Genomic DNA, 17,398 nt, shown 5'->3' with positions numbered 1-17,398 from the left:
GTAATGGAAAAGAAAAATCACAAAAAATATTTCTAGTGCCAATTCTCATAGCTCTACAGACAGAGAACTTGCTTAGTAAATGTTTTGGTTGTTAGTCTGAGAAGCTCTATCATCAAAGACACAGAAGCAATAAACATTCTGTCTTCCATCACAAGGCAATGAAGACCTTTTCTGCCCTCAAGTTGATGATTCTGGCTTTCTCTTCAAGTGTACCCTGGAGTGAGTCAGCATTAAGGCTGATTAAGCCAGTTGTTAAATTTAAACTGTGCTTGTCAAAATAAATGAGCTAAGTACAAACAAAAGAATCTGAGTTTATTTTTCTTCATTCTTTTTGTTTTCTTTCCTCTCATAGCTATTTATTTAGGAGTGGTGATTGGTAAGCCTCAGTGTATATATCAGTAACTAGTAATTAGATGGCTGGTGATAAGCTGAGAATGTATACTAATAATTTATTATATGAGAAAAGATAATACATATGCTAGCTACTTTCTCCATATAACGAACAAAGAAAAAAATCTTTCTACCAACAAAGAACATTTTTGATAAATTTTTTAACTTTGAAAATAATTGGATGTCTCAGCATAGACAAGAATATCTTGTTTTGGGGAGATAACATGGCATGGTGGAAGGAACACTGCATACTCCAAGGTAAAGGGAATGGTTGTCTTCAGGGCCACAGAGCAGTGGGAGTGTGAGAACTTGTTTTAATATGACTACAAGCTCTATGAGTTTTCCCAGTCATTTAAAATTTCTAGACCTCAATCTCTTCACTTATAAAATATGAGTAATAAACACTTTCACTACCCAGTATATTTAAAAATAGGAAAAATCCATTACTAATGCCTGATATTGTTTTTAATTTATCCTTATTCATCTGCTTAATGAGAAGTACACTCACTATTCCCACTCCCGGGGAAGGCTTACTATTTCATGTTTGGTGTTTTACCTTTAAACTTGACAGGGCAACATGCACATTTTATGAGCTTCATCTGTGTTCTCCAACCTTTGGATTTTTTTGACAATTTCCCTGAAAATGAAAAGATACCAATAAAAGAATCCTCAGTCTCTGAAAAATATATTGGACCATGGAATAATAAATGTGACTCCATGTCTATTGATTCTCAGGAAAAAGGGATAATGGAGAAGTCAGGTGTTTACCTTATTAAAGGTTCATTAAATGTCCTTTTGAAATTAATTTTGTTATTCTCTGAGAACTTATATATTACCAGCTTTGTTAAGTTGCTAGGAAGAATCACTCCCAATCAATGGGCAAGTTATTTATTTGCTATCTCAGTCCTTCCTTGTTTCTTGGATTCTTCAGGTCCCTATTTTTGTCTTTCTGACTGCATTCATCACTACCCCTACCTTTTCCTAATATTTAGATCTCTCAACTGCTTTACTTGTCCTCTTCCTATACTTCTGTCTACCACCCTTCTGTCACCTGACCTTATCCTGTTATTCTCTCTACACTAAACAATAGGTACTCAAGTGCCAAGAGGTGCTACACAGCAGACATATTTTAATTTTATTAAATGCTTCTCCAAAGAGTTAAGAAAAAAAAAAAAAAAAAAAGAGATAGCACTTTACTTATCTCTTTCAACTGGTAGTTATGTTTTGCCTTTTTAGAAACATTTATTTATACAGGTTTCTCACTGTCTTCTAGATTGTAATACAATATTCAGAATGTGATCGTGTATTTTTTTCTCTATGCTTTGCAGCTAAAGAAAGGATGCTCATGCATACTAAGTTCTCAAGAAATATTTGTTGAATATTTAATTTTTTCTTTAAAAATTTGATGTTGACGAATCTAAAAATTTGAGTAATCTGCTTATGAAACATTAAACATTTTCTATTTCCTTATCTTGATAGATTCTGTTTTCCAAGTCTCTGAAGGGCTGGTGACTCTTCTAGTTTTTCTTTCCAACTGAAATGGTAATTAAATGCCACTATGTATTACTCTTCATATTCTATATGTGCATGTCTTAGATTATCTATAAGTCTCTACCAGTTCAAAAATGTTTTCCATACTGCTTGATTGTGATTTATTGCATCCTATAAGCCATGGCCAGTTCTACATAAAGAAAAATAAATGAATAAATAAAAACCTTTTCAGAGAAGCAATGCTTTTAGGTCTTATCAATTTTTAGAATAAATGACCAAAAGGAAAGCAAATGAAATAGTAGATGGATTAAAATAAAATGTAAGAGATAGTATATATAAAACATTTGTTCCTATCTTAGTTCTATATCCTTGTTATTTAGATAGCCAATTAATCAATGAAAGATAAGATAAATATCTTTTAAATACTGAGTTGGCCAAACAAAATTATTTTTATCATTCTTAATGCTAAAACACCTATTTTAAGATAAAGTACATATAGAAAGTATCCCTAAACTCTTGACTCAAAATTTCTGAATTCCTGAATGCATTATCATAAGCCACACACAAAAGGAGATGGCAAGAAAACCTCTGATTCTAACCTCTAAAAAATAGATGATCTAAATAAGAATCCATGATATCCATAGAAACATAACAAGATCAATATGTTGTAATCCATTTACCAAGTTGTGAAAAATAAAAATGAACAGATTTCTCCATATTTAATAACTGAGTGCAATTTGTTAGTTTCAAGATTTGGCTATTCTGTACTCATATTCATGAAGATCCACTCTAAGGTCCCTGTTGAGAAACTAATCCAAATACTCACCTGACTGTCTTCATTTTTCATCCATCTATGGTCTCCAGACCTGCTGATTTGATTAGAAGCCACAACCCCTTCTGACTAACCATAAAGAATGTGAATCAGTTAGAAGTTATTCTGATTGACCAAACAGAGTCAATAACAAGCCAGGACTCATGGATGAATTATTTCCTTTTACTACTTTTTTTTGATAACAAATTAAGGGACAGATTTGTCATGAGCTTGGAACCATCTTATTTACTTGCCCTGACATCAGGTCATTCTTTGAACTATATCATGCTACCTTGTGATGTTTGAGTCTTGGTGTTGCTCATCAGCTACAAGTGAATGTGGTTCAAGTGTCTAAGAATTTTAGGTCTTAGTTTTATTATGTTAGTAGAACAGACATGAATAATTCTACCCCAATGTTCTTCTCAGCTTTAGATTTCTATGATTTATTTTCTGCTCTTTAAACATGATTTAGTCACAAGAGCTACTCAATAACAAAAAAGAGAGACTAAAAAAAGCTCTAGGCTATATGTTCATTAAATATTAGACAAATAGATGTCTCATTCTTAGTTATTTTAGATAATCCAACTTATTTGACCTAGTGTGACATTTTCCAGAAAATGTATTTAGCCAACTGACTATCCAACTATTTTTCACATGGTGCTACTTATAGATTCTATACCATTAAATTCTTGCAAAGTTTTTCAGCTTTTGTATATATATTGACACTTTATTTTAGCACCTGGATGCTGTGCTATACCCTCCATATATCACGGTGAAGAAAGGGCAATTGACTTTTATGATTATGTGGTCCAGAATTGATTCAAGGCTGAGTTCTGTTGCTCTCTTTTCCTGAAATGTTTGAGGAAGAAGAAAACTCTCTAGCAAGCTAAGAAAACAGATAACCTATGAAGGCTTTTATGATCCTATAATTCTATGAATAGCAGTCTAGAAATGGGAAACTCTGTCCCATTGTCACCAGGACACTAAAACAGTAGGTATGATTATTTCAGGAAATCAGGTGGCGGGTTTAAGGTTGAACAGCAGTCCTAGGTGTCTTTCACATGTCTACCTAGGAAACTAAAACTGAAAACAAGGCAGCCAAATAGGTCAAATAAATTAAGCTAAGTCTACAAACAGAGAGTTAGGTTTCCAGTTTCAAAATTAAATCTCATTAGAATAAGTGGCATAGGTGAGAAAACCAAAAGGAAGAAAAGAAAATAACAAAGTAAAATCACTTTAATTTGAAATCATTGTCCTCACCCTTAGCCCTAAATAAAAAGTATGTGTCAGATATATATTTTATCAGACCTGAACCAAAAGAGGTGTTTGAAAGTACACCCATATTCTAGCCACAAAGCATAGCACTGTGCATGTCTACAGTTTGGAGACAGGCTTGTCCCAGGGGAAACTAAATTTACACAAAAATGTATTTAGAACTTAATTTTAATACTTTTGATAGAACATTGAAATTTGCAGTACCGATCATTGTATACTTTGTCCATTGGATCTGTGATGATTGAATTATCCAAACTTTTTGAAAAGACCAATTATTCTTGAGGGTATAATTATAGCAGATAAGTGGAAAAGAAACCTTATGAAGAATGCAAGATCTACCTATTCAGTGTACAGGAAGAAATCAGGAACGTGGGTCAGAAAAGAGTATAGAGGATAATGCATTTGATCTACCTGAAGGACAATGTAATGATTTATCTAATAGCAAAGCAATAATCAAGAGTGGGATTCATCAGAAAAAAACCAAAGTTCTTCCAGCAAGGTAGAGTTCAGAAATAAAGTAGTCTGGAATATTTTAAAAATTCCTTTATGGTTTTCTTCTCTGACATGCCCCTTTATTTATGACTTCATTCAGTTTCTTTCCTACAAATTCCATAGCATCTGGCACCTGCCTTTGATGCAACAGTAACACCAGGGTTTGTATTTCATGCTAGCTTTGCTGTCTCCTCAAATGAGCCTCTATTGTATATTAGTGTCTTCTCAGCATTTAACACAGACCTATCATATAGCAGTTACCCAGTAAGTTTTTCAATTAATTGAATTGATTAAACATAACATTTTCATATTATATTAAAATTTTTTGAAGTAGTAATTAAAAGTATTCAAAGCAGAGATGTCCAAAATGAGAACATTCTACTAACCATAATTCAAAATTTTTTTGTAAATAAACAGCAAAGGATAATATTTATGTCCCTAAAATGGAAGTGATTAACATTCATTTCTTGGTGTTAGTTTACTACCAGACATAAAATTTGTAAGGACTCCATGGACAATTACTTATAGGTAATAGTGGATTAAAGAATGTTAAAATAGTTGCTTTCTTGTAGGATCTCATCTGTAAGTGGTCCAATAATCTGGGATAAAGGATAAGTAGTTTACCAAGATTTGATCAAGAAACACACAGTTTTGAGGGCATTACCCTGCTGTGGCCCTCTTTGCCTGGGAAAGCAATAAGGGTATACTTTTTTACTTCACCCTCCGTCCCCTCCTCCCCAAAAAAGAAATAACAACTGGAACTATTAATATTTGTAACATTCTTTGGAGTTGTCTGCATCAGAGGATACTTTGGAATTTTACTGTAGGCTTGAGAGTACTTCTTTGATATCAGATATATTTAGAATTACTTTCTGCTCTCACTGCATTGTACATACACTTAAGCTGCAGCAATTTTTACATTATATTTATCTACTTCTTGTGTTTGTCTCTTTTTTTTTCTTTGTACATTATTTTAATAAAAAAACACACTACTGTGTACAAATATACAGATCTCAAGTTGTAATATTCAAATACAGAATGTGACAAAGTAGCTTTGTAAGTTTTCTGCACTGTGACAGATTTTCTGTCACATTTAGATCTTTATGATTATTAAGACACAATGAACAAGAGAAGTACAGATTTTCCAGCCTCATGATTAGTAAAGTCCTCTGCAAAAGAATGAAGGTATTGAGTCATTAATAGGGAAACAGCTGGCAAATTAGATGACCCTGCCTACCTTGTATTAATGTAAGAGACACAATAAGAAATAAGAAACTGTAGTTAAATGTTAGAAGTATAGGCAATATAGCTTTCTCAGACTTCTACCAATGATTATATACTTGATATATAAACATTCTTAAATGTAAAATAGTTCAGTATGATTGTATCTATATTTGTTCCACAATGACAATTTAATGTATTAATCTGATATATATTTTTGAACTGGGGTCATTTACAAAGAAATAGTGAGAAATCCTGAAAAGAAACTATTAGTTCCAAGTCAAATTATGTTTAAAGGTTAAGAGATCTACGGAAAACAAAAGCGTGGGTTAGAAACATTGCCTACATGCCAATTTTTATTTCTAAGAGAAATTCTTACACAAATAATCATTGTCTTTGTCTTACAAAACAAAACCAAAAAATCCTAAAATTAATCCAACAAATCCAAATTAGCGGAATTTAGAGTAACAAAGTCAGAGTCAGTCTTGCCATCTGTACGTTAATTTGATAAATCAAACTGCTTTGGGGAGGGCATGACTTTCAGCCCTTAAATAACGACAACAGTTACAGAGCTCTTTTTTTTCTTTTTTAGAGAAAGATGTATATCCAGGAAACCCAATGGAATACGTTACTTCTGAAATTCCATAAAAGCTGTAAGGCAGCCAAGTGTTGATGGTATTCAACGACAGTAAAAGTTTGCACTCTTAATGACCATTGACGGGCTTTGTGTCAACTTTCAAACAATATGCTTTTCATTGACTATCAATGCAAAGGTGAGGAAAGAAATACAATATATCATACCCCAGCATAGAGCTAGTATATTTGTATAAAAGAATCACTACGTATCTGTTGTTTTAAATGAAGTCCCGTCCAGGCATTAAGCTGTAATCTAAATGTTGATAGTGACTAATCTCAACTTCCAAGATGAACAAAGAGTTTATATGTGAAGACTGATTCTCTTTGGCCGCAATGGATACCATATTCTCTGGGGGCAGTCTTTAGTTGGATCAAGGTCATATTTTAGGTCCAATGAATGTACAACAGGGTGGTACTGCTTCAAAATTTCTTGTTTTGCTTTTATGATTTTGATGACATGTTCAAGGATCTTTCTGGGATACTGCTTACGTTTTGTGGCTATATCGACTATGATTTCATCAAACTGGTCTTCAAGGACTTTGATATCAGAATCCATAAAGTAATTGTCTGAAGCTTCTTGCCATGCTTGCCCATTAATGCTGACATTCTCTTGCACAGCTGATTCAAAAGTCCACTGCACATCTCGCAACACGGGCTCCTGAATCTCCTCTGGCAGCACGTCCCCCAGCTTTTGCACTAAGCGGCCGCAAAGTTCTAGCATTTCTGTCAAGGCCCGCTTCGAGGTGCAATGCACTCGGAAGTCTTTTCCGGAGGTGGCAAGGACGGAGGCCCCATCGTCTGTCCCGGCCACACTCTCCACGTCCCGCGGAGAAGAAAGGGCCACCGACTCCTATTTGTCTCTTTTTTTATTTCAAAAAAATTGAGAGCAGTTTTAGGTACGGAGATTTCCCATATACTCCCTGCCCCAACACATGCATAGCCTCCTCCATTATCAACATCACTCACTAGAATGGTATATTTGTTACCAAGGATGAACCTACAGTGGCAAATCATTAAGTTTGCTCTTGGTGTTGTACATTTTATGGGTTTGGACAAACGTACATGTATCCACCACTACAGAGCATATTCACTGTCTTAAAAATCTTCTGTACTCTGCCTATTCATCTTTCCCCCTTATGCCACCCTGGCACTATTGATCTTTTTTTAATGTCTCCATAGTTTTGCTTTTTCCAGAATATTATATAGTTGGAATCTTACACCATGTAGTCTTTTCAGATTGACTTCTTTCACTCATAATATACATTTAAGATCCCTCCATGTCTTTCCATGGCTTGATAGCTCATTTATTTTTAGTGCTGAATAATATTCCATTGTCTGGGTGTACCACAGTTTATTTCTCCATTCACCTACTGAAGAACATTTTAGTTGCTTCCAAGTTTTGGCAATTATAAATAAAGCTGCTATAAACAACTGTTTGCAGATTTTTTCTGTCCCCGTACCATACCTTGTCCAGAAGTGTATATAAAAGGAATCATATAGCACATGATTCTGCTCTTTGAATATGGCTTTTTACTAAGCATAACACATTTGAGATTTGCCTGTTGCATGTCACTAGTTTACTCCTTTTTTAGTGCTGGGTAGTATTTCATTGTATGGGCCAGAGCTTGTTCATCTATTCACCACTGAATGTCAGTTAGGTTGTCTTCAGTGGGAAGATTATTAAAAAGCTGCTGCAAACATTTGTGTACAGTTTTTTTGCAAAACCACAAATCTTCATTACTCTTAGGTTGAGATTACTGGGTCATTTAATAAGCATATGTTTAACTTTGCAAGCAACTGCAAAAATATTTTTCAAAGTGACCTTAACATATTGTAATCCCATGAGCAATGGATGAGAGTTATGGTTCCTCTGATCTTGAAAGAACTTGGCATAATAAATATTTTTAAATTTTAGCCAATCCATAGGTATATAATAGCATCTCATCATAGTTTTAATTTGCATTTTCCCTACTTACTAAAGATGTCATCTTTTCATGTGTTTCTCAGTCATTTGTGTATTTTCTTTGATGAAGGGTTTATTCAAATCTTTAACTGTTTTTAAAGTTGGGTTGATGTTTTATTATTATTGAGTTTCAAAATCTATTTTTTATTCTAGATACAACTTATTTAACATATATATGTATTGGAAATATTTTCTCAAGTCTATGGCTTGTCTTTCATTCTTTCAACAGTGTCTTTTGTAGAACAGAAATTGTTAATTTTGATAAAGTTAAATTGACCATTTAAAAATATATTATGCTATTGATTTTTATCTATTTTGTAGCTTTGCTTGATCTAAGATAAAGATTTTCATGCTTAGACATGTATGTTATATGCAAATTTGAGTGGAAAATCATGCAAAAATTCTAATAAGTAACAATATTTTTAAAGCGGTTCAAACAAATAATTATTGAATAGTTAAAAAAGGGTTGCCTTCAAGATTGTTGTGGCTTGTAAAGTGTTCTTCAGGGTAAACAGTGTAGTCTCCTCTCTTTTGCTGGGAAGTAAAGACATATAAGTAATATCCACAGCACACTTGCTTGAAGCAAATGTATTCAAACCTTAATGTTCTTCAAAGTCTCCATTTGTAATTAAAAAAAAAAAAAAATTGTTCCTTGATAATATCCTTTAAAGAGTTATTATTATAAGTGATCCTTCATTTTACTCATTTGTAACAGAGATCATTTTTATTACATCACCTTGAGAAAATATATAATTTTTATCATTAGACCATCTGTTTGGGATTATATTAATATATCTCTAAAGTATGCACTGTTAAGCACTTAACATACTCAAGACACTGTATTAGGAAGCATACAAGGTCCCTGCAGTTGAACTAGATATAGTTAGGGGATTTTTGAAAGGAACTTGAATTTGGGGAACTAAAACAGCTGGAAATATATTATGAACAAAATGTTTTCAGTGAGAAAGGTGATATAACTAAGAGTAGAGTTCAAAATGACTAGTGGATTATAATGATAATATATTCTGTATGAGTAGAAAGAATGAGAGACATTACTCATTAATGTGCTTTGGAATTGAATGTAAATCACTACCAAATTATCAAGTACTTAGATAAGTATATCTTATGATTATCTTTTTGGTGAGCCCATTTCTCAGAAGGAATCATGAATCAAAGAGAAAAATTAAAGGGAAATATAATTTGATTTTTGACTATGCAGTTCAAAAATTAAATACAACTACATGGGTATCATATAGATGCTTAGATGAAAGATTGAGAAACCAAAGCAAAGAGAAGCATATGTTTTTTATCACTGCAAGATTGAATAATCAGCAGATATAATTCATCAATCATTCTGGGTACAGCAAATCTCCAAATTTAAAAATTTATGTAATAAAATGTAATGTGAATAAAATTATGCTGTATTTGAATCACATATACTTAATTTATCAAAAAGATTTTTTTTTTTCTCCTTACCCCAAGGCTTCAGCAATGTCTGGTGAGTTCTTTAAGCTTCTTGTAGAAAGTGCCTTTAAAGTTTTCCTTTCCTGATGGGCAATCTGTTTTCATCTTTAAAGAATAAATTAATTTAAATGTCTTGAGTCCTGAAATTCTGATTAAGGATTTCTGAATAAATCGTGTGCTTAGTAGAATTCAAAGATATTTTTTCTTGTAATTAAAGTGCAGTTGGTCTGTAGTTATTGAGTTTTGAGAGAGGTAGTTCTAATGGGAGGATAGTTATGAATGTTAGAAATCATAAGTGTATGGGCGACCCAGCAATCCCACTACTGGACATATACCCTGAGAAAACCATAATTCAAAAGAAGTCATGTACCACAATGTTCATTGCAGTTCTATTTACAATAACCAGGACATGGAAGCAGCCTAAGTGTCCATCGACAGATGAATGGATAAAGAAGATGTGGCACATATATACAATGGAGTATTACTCAGCCATAAAAAGAAATGAAATTGAGTTATTTGTAGTGAGGTGGATGGACCTAGAGTCTGTCATACAGAGTGAAGTAAGTAGAAAGAGAAAAACAAATACCGTATGCTAACACATATATATGGAATCTAAGGAAAAAAAAAAAGTTAATGAAGAGCCTAGTGGCAAGATGGGGATAAAGACACAGACCTACTAGAGAATGGACTTGAGGATATGGGGAGGGGGAAAGGTAAGCTGTGACAAAGTGAGAGAGTGGCATGGACATATATACACTACCAAACGTAAAATAGATAGCTAGTGGGAAGCAACCTCATAGCACAGGGAGATTAGCTCGGTGCTTTGTGACCACCTAGAGGGGTGGGATAGGGAGGGTGGGAGAGAGACACAAGAGGGAGGAGATATGGGGATATATGCATATGTATAGCTGATTCACTTTGTTATAAAGCAGAAACTAACACACCATTGTAAACCAATTATACTCCAATAAAGATGTTAAAAAAAATTAGCGTATGGGGAGGGATGAGTACAAAGAAAGGAAACTACAGAAATTGTCACATCTCCGCACATGGAACAATGTTTCTGTTCCTACATGTTGTTATCTCAGAAGATTTGCCATTCAAATTTACAGAGAAGTCAAAATAATTTTTGATACAAATAAATGAAAACCAAAATTGTGAGTTATGCTCTTTTCTGACAGGAACATCTATATCATAAGCATTAGTAGGATATGTTTAACAAAGATTATTAAATGTGTACTATGTACATATGTACCAAATACTAAATGAATTTGCTATTAAATTAGTATTTTGGGCGGAACTCCCTGGCAGACCAGTGGTTAGGACTCCACACTTTTATTGCTGAGGGCCCAGGTTTGATCTCTGTTCAGGAACTAAGATCCCACAAGTTGTATGGCATGGCGAGGCCAAGAAAAATAAATAAATATTTTTAAATCAAAAATTTTTATTTTTTAGGTAAGACTGTAGGTTGTACTCACTTATTAATGTTTATTGAGTGTTTGTACACTTCTCAAGAGACACAGGGAGCATTTTTTTGGGGGGGGGCAGCATTTTTTTGTTTAACTTCATTCCTATCTTGAGACTTCCCATTTTGGCTATGATGCATCAGATATATTTTAGGAATATTTGAAGAAATGTCCCATTATGGAAAGATGTCCTTAAAATTTGCATAATTGTACTGTATAAACATTCACAATATTTATAATTATTTTTATTGTGATAATAGCAAAAAATTATACTATACATATTATTTATGTTTTAGAGTTATAATATTCATATAACTAGATTTGAGTCAATAAAAGATAGGTTGAATCAAAATAACGCAGCAAAGAATAACATTTTCAATTCTGTATGCTGTTTCTACCACTGTTTAATAATGTATCACTTATTTACCAGGCTGGAAGGGGAAGGAGTGAGAGTTGTAAAATGGTAAGGCCAAGTCACAGTAGAAATCAGAAGTATGTCTTTCTCACAGTCTATCCTATGTAATTTTGAAAACTCTCATTATTCTCATTCTTCACTCTTCCTGTCTTCCATTGATGACAATGTCAACAGCAGCAAGTCAATAGCTGGTGCCCACTGAAGTTATCAGTCCTGATGAAGACTACTAATATCTTTGTCAACAGTGTTGGACATGCCAAAGAAGCTAATAGTTATACTGGGTGCTGTTTTCTGATGATACTGATGTTGAAAACACTAACCTTCAATGCTGCAGAAATTGTCAGAAATACTAACATCATTTTGCTCTCTCAAAGTTGCATAGATTGTGCAATGGCATGTAAAAACAAAGAATTGTTTTCTTGCTCTTTTATTACAGGCTTCTCAGGTTTTTTTTTTGGCTGCGCTGCACAGCTTGTGGGATCTTAGATCCCCAACCAGGGATTGAACCTGGGCCCTCGGCATTGAAAGCTCAGAGTCCTAACTACCAGACTGCCAGGGAATTCCCCAGGTTTCTCAATTTAAGATTAATTCATGACTTTAGGAGATTGAAACACTGTCAGTCACTGAGTGCTAGGCACTGTGATGCCCTGAGAATTAACACTTCTTTCCAAGTTAGACACATTTTTTAACTACACTTATGCTCCTGCAGTCTTCTCTAAATGATTTAGCTCTCAAGACCCCCTTTATTCCCATATGTAAAAATAATGAGGATGGGGGTAGGGCAGGAAGACATGCCACTAATCCTCATACTTGCCTAGACATGCCTAAACTCTGGGAAAAATATACATTAGGATGAACATGAGACCCTGTTACAATGAGTTTTATTTACTTTCCAAAATTATTTACAAGGTCTCATAAACATGAAACATTTAATCTATCAAAAAAATAGCAACATAATCTCCATAAATTTAATCTGCAGCCTGTAACTCTTTTTAAAAGAGTTCCTCAGCCAGATGACATAAAGGTAGTATGACCACAAGACATCTCAAAATTGAAACTGGAAGGGCCAATGCATGCACTATTAGTAACTTTTCAGACCATCTGGGCTAAATTCTTAAATATGCATATGTAACTGAAATTTGTGTTATGATTTCTTGTAAATTGGAAACTTCAAGACTTGAGCCAAGATCTAACCCATATTAATCTGGAGATAAACAACATAATTTCTTTGTGAAATATTGCAGAACAGATATTATGTTAGATAAAATAGTAAATCTTTCATTTGATATTTAAATAATGGATAAATTAGGAGTAAATCCTACTCAACTTAAAGCCATATTGTCTGAAAAAATGATCTACCTTATGTATTATTAGATAAATCTGAAGGTAATCTGTGGATTGTTACAAATAAAAACAAAGACTTAATTTTCTTTCTCTGATTTTTGAAATGAAGTTTGTAGAAGAAAGACGGCTTTGTACCACAGAACCAACCACAGCCTTCTGAAAAATATTGGTGACCTGGAGGCAAGTGTCTGGGAACCTTAAAACTGTGCAAATCATAACACATCTAGTAAGTGTTTCAGGAATGATTTTCAGAGGGTTATAAAATATAAACACTTAAAATTTAGTTGTGATTTAGTAAATGTGTAAAAATTAAAATAGATTGCTGAGAATTATCATCACTAAAGTGCTTGGCATTGTGTGATTTAATATGGAATGACCTAATATTAATAGCTAGAATACATATATAAAGCAAATTCTGGCTGAAAAGATGATAGGAGGAATACATTTCATATTATCTTAGAAAAACTATTCCTGAGTTCAGCTTTTGCTATATATATTTTGTATATGTTGATAAAGAAATTCCTATAGTGGGACCCACAAAATGAAGCCTGCCCCAGTGGTCCCACCCACACCACAAATCTAATCCTAAATCAACCTGCATTCAGGAGAAATGTCTCACTGTCTAGGAGAACTAACATACACCAATCACAATCCTTCAACTCAGCTCTAACTAGCTCACCTTTCCCTAGAAAACAGGACTTGCTAACTTTACCAGGAAATCCTCAAACTTCTAGTCAATCATGCCTTGTTTCTACACTGCTGCTTCGAATGCTCTATAAAACTTGCTCTTGCCCAAAATCCTTAGGGAAATCTGCTCCTCTGTTTGTGAGGCACCATACTCCCCCAATCCATGGATTATTTTCCCTTAAATTAAAGGACACCAAACTCATTGCTAAATTGTAATATTTTTGTCATTTGACAATGTAATGAGTTCATTTGAAAAAATTCTAATTCAAGATTAGATGAGGTGACCATTTACCTCCCGATAAGAGAAATATACATTGCAAATAAATAATTATTACTTAAAAGTTTTACTTAAAGAATACGATTTATCAAATAAACACAAAAATATTTGTACCCTAAAATTCTAATATTCTATTTAGTTACATAATTACATTGTATAAGCACATGAAATATTTCTGTGTTATAATTTAATAACTTGAATCTTGAAATTCTTTGGAGGGCTAGTCCAAGTATGTTTGTGGCTCGTCTACTCATCTCAGATTTTGTTTCCAGTCTAGGAGCCGTTAAGGAGCTTGTAGCAAAATATAAATCAACTAAGTCACTTAGTTCACCAAGTTCACAGGACTTTCCTATCATGTTGTTTAGCAAGATATTCTCGAAGAAGGAAGCAGTGCATGGATTGACGTTCTGGTTGAAACTTCTCTCCATGCATCTGCAGTCTGAGTAGAACTATATGCGTTACCTTTGCCTTTTTCTACTCCACTTACTTCAGTAGTGGCATACTTCCCTTTGACAACTTACAAGAAACTTAACTTCTACATAGACTTCATTCCTTATTCTTTCTAGTAGATTTCTCCTTTTCAATAAGCTTTGATATATGGTCTATAGAGTAAGTTTAGAATTTAAAAGCACCATTTCTACTTAGGAGCTCATAGCTCCTTTTCATGTGGTATGATAATGAGACTTTGATTTTATTCAGTAAGCCGTTCATGCTAGCTTAGCCACTACATTTCTCATAGAGTATTTTTGAAATCCACTATTGATATAAAGAAGTACTGCTGTAGTACCCCAAAATGATCTTGAAAGCTTAAAATAATTTGTCTGTGGTTAAATAAAAATAAGAGACATATGGGATAAATGAGCTTTCAATACAGTTTTATGCGTATAAAAGCATAGGAGCATTCTTTTGGATGAGGGTCCTGCCAAAGCTGAACACATTAAGGAAAGCTTGAATTGTACAATAGCATGTTTCTGAATTTATATATTTCTTTATTCTTGTCTTAGATGAGAGAGCAATGTGATCAGTGGAACTACTATAGATAATGCAGCTAAGAAATATATATTATGTATATGTGTATACATAATATACATACACACACATAAACTTGAAACATTAGATAGTATGTCCAGTATTCCTTTCTTCATTATACATATTATAAGTGTATACATGTACAAATGCATTACACATATATAAGAAAGTGCATTTATACATTTATTCATTTGCATTCAATTTTTTGTTAAGTGAAGTATTACATACATAACCTTGAAATTTGTTTCCATATTAAAGTGTCACTTCAAAAGATCTACCATATAATGGATTGTTTGCCTCATTTTCTATGTCTGTATTCTATTAGACTGATTTTTTACAGGCAAATTTCAAAATTAGAAAAAAACAAATCAGACTACCTCATCTCTATATAGTAAAGGGTTTGGGTCCTGTTTCTTTCATTTTACATAAATATAGGACAGGGGAATAAACTATTTCTGTAAAAGATTCTTTTATCAAATGCTCCACCTATTATAGAAGAGAATGAGTCCCAGGATTAGAAAGCTTGACTGTAGTATCACTGTTTAATGTGTACACACACACACACACACACACACACACACACACACTCCAACCAGTAATTACTTCCTATTGTTGAGAAATTTTCTTCCTGTCTAAACAGTGGATGCTGACCCAGTGAAATTTTTTTTCATTGTTTGGTAGATTGTATTTCCATTTACCCATACATGGTCGCTCATCTGACAACAGCAGGTCCTATTATTCAATATAGCTTTTAAGAACATGGAAACTAAGAATTCCAAAATGACAAGAAACCATTTAATTTTAGTTGATTTTATGACATATCTGGTTTTAGCACTTGCAGCTGCAATAAAACATATGTTAACTCCCTAATAAAACCTGAGTGATGCTGTATCTGTCACCTCTTTCTATGTTGGGAAGTAGTGCACAAGTTATTACCTCGAGAACAGTTGTTCCTGTCTCCTGTGCAGATCCATATCACTCTCAAATTTGCATTCTGATAGAGAAGCAACAAATGTTACTTAAATCACATGAAGTGTGTTAATTATACCAAGCTTTGTGAAATTATGGGTGAGAGATCCAAAAGGAATTCTACAGCTGTCTTTGGTCTCTTGAGCATATCTTGTCAGACCATAGTCTTTGTCACTTATATGATAACCTTAAAATTGCTTTTCTTCTCTTAAGTGGTATTCCCTAAATCTCAGTGATAGGGAAAAGCTCAAACAAAGCTAAATAGCAGATGCACTTTGGTGTTATTTAAATAGATAATGTTGATATCTTTAGAGAAACAAGTAAAATTCACTGTTAAAGCTGAATTGAACTGGTAAGTGTATCTTACCAGTTTTACTTAATTATAAATATTTCCTCTCATTTTCTTTCTATAGAGTATGAAGGATAGAGGATGGGAAAAGGAAATAAGCTCGGATCCTTTCCCCATGATTATAAAAAGGAGATTCTCTGGAGTCTCACCCTGTACGTACCCATCTTTGGCTCTATGTGGAAGAATAAGAGATGGTCCAGTTTTTCTAGATTATATGTATTTGAAAATGGACAACTATGTATGGGTGGAAAGTATTTAATATGATTCTTCTTCCTGTCATTTCAGAAAAAAAAAGGTGGAAAAAAAGACATATTAAAGTGGAATTTTTAAGTTGTACTATTCCCTTTTTTGTTGCAATTTAAAACTTATAGGTTTGGTACAGCAGTATGGGATAGAAGTCTTGGGATCAGTTTCCAGAATTAGACAATGGGCTTGTGTTTGATTCCCTGCTCCATCACTTGCTACCTGTGAGAACTTGGATGAATTAATTAATGTTTCTGTGTCTCAGTCTCCTCACTTGTTATTGAGATGATAATGATAGTTACTTCATATGATTGCTATGAGAATTAGAAACGTTAATATGAGTAACATGCTTAGACCAGGGCTTGGCACATGGCAACCACTACCAAAATGTCATCAACTGTTATTACAAGAATCTTGAAGCAGCAGTGGTCCCATGTATTACATGGTCCCATGTATTAAGCAGTTACAATGGAGGGACTTCAACTAAGAACTTCTTATGGAGGAATTCTTATTGCACTTATATGCAAAATATTGAATTTCAGTCCCCCACTAGGGGCCATTCTTGACCCTCAGAAAGCAGCAACTCATAGAAAGTCACCCTGTAACTGGGAAAACCTCAACCCACTGGAAATCTATAACACGTCAGACCCATCTAGGAGACAAATCTAAACCTTCTGGCTGAAAAATAGCTTGCAGCAGTCTGCTGTCCTTAGTTTACTAATATTTGCAAGAATGGTTTGGATAGCAGTCAATGTCCTAGAGCCACCCACGACCTTGACATTATCATTTTTCTTTGAAGCCTTAATGAAGATTACTGCAAAAGCAGATAGTCTGTAATTTTACACAATGACTTGCTGTTTTACTTGTCATGGAGAT

General features: G+C 33.7%; 1 protein-coding gene across 1 annotated transcript in view; it reads right to left on the bottom strand.

The window, feature by feature from the left end:
- Positions 1-6,617: 6,617 nt before the first annotated feature.
- Positions 6,618-17,398, bottom strand: part of LOC118884041 (kinetochore-associated protein NSL1 homolog) — a 160,722-nt gene continuing 149,941 nt past the window's right edge. Inside the window, exon 2 of the mRNA XM_036831376.1 lies at positions 6,618-7,166. Within this exon, the coding sequence (XP_036687271.1) occupies positions 6,618-7,166 (549 nt within the window). The remainder of the gene's footprint in view (positions 7,167-17,398) is intronic.

This window comes from Balaenoptera musculus, chromosome 18 (genome assembly GCF_009873245.2).
Source record: "Balaenoptera musculus isolate JJ_BM4_2016_0621 chromosome 18, mBalMus1.pri.v3, whole genome shotgun sequence".
Lineage (NCBI taxonomy): Eukaryota > Metazoa > Chordata > Mammalia > Artiodactyla > Balaenopteridae > Balaenoptera > Balaenoptera musculus.
Note: the sequence above shows the minus strand (reverse complement) of the source record. Positions and strands in the feature narration are given on the sequence as shown.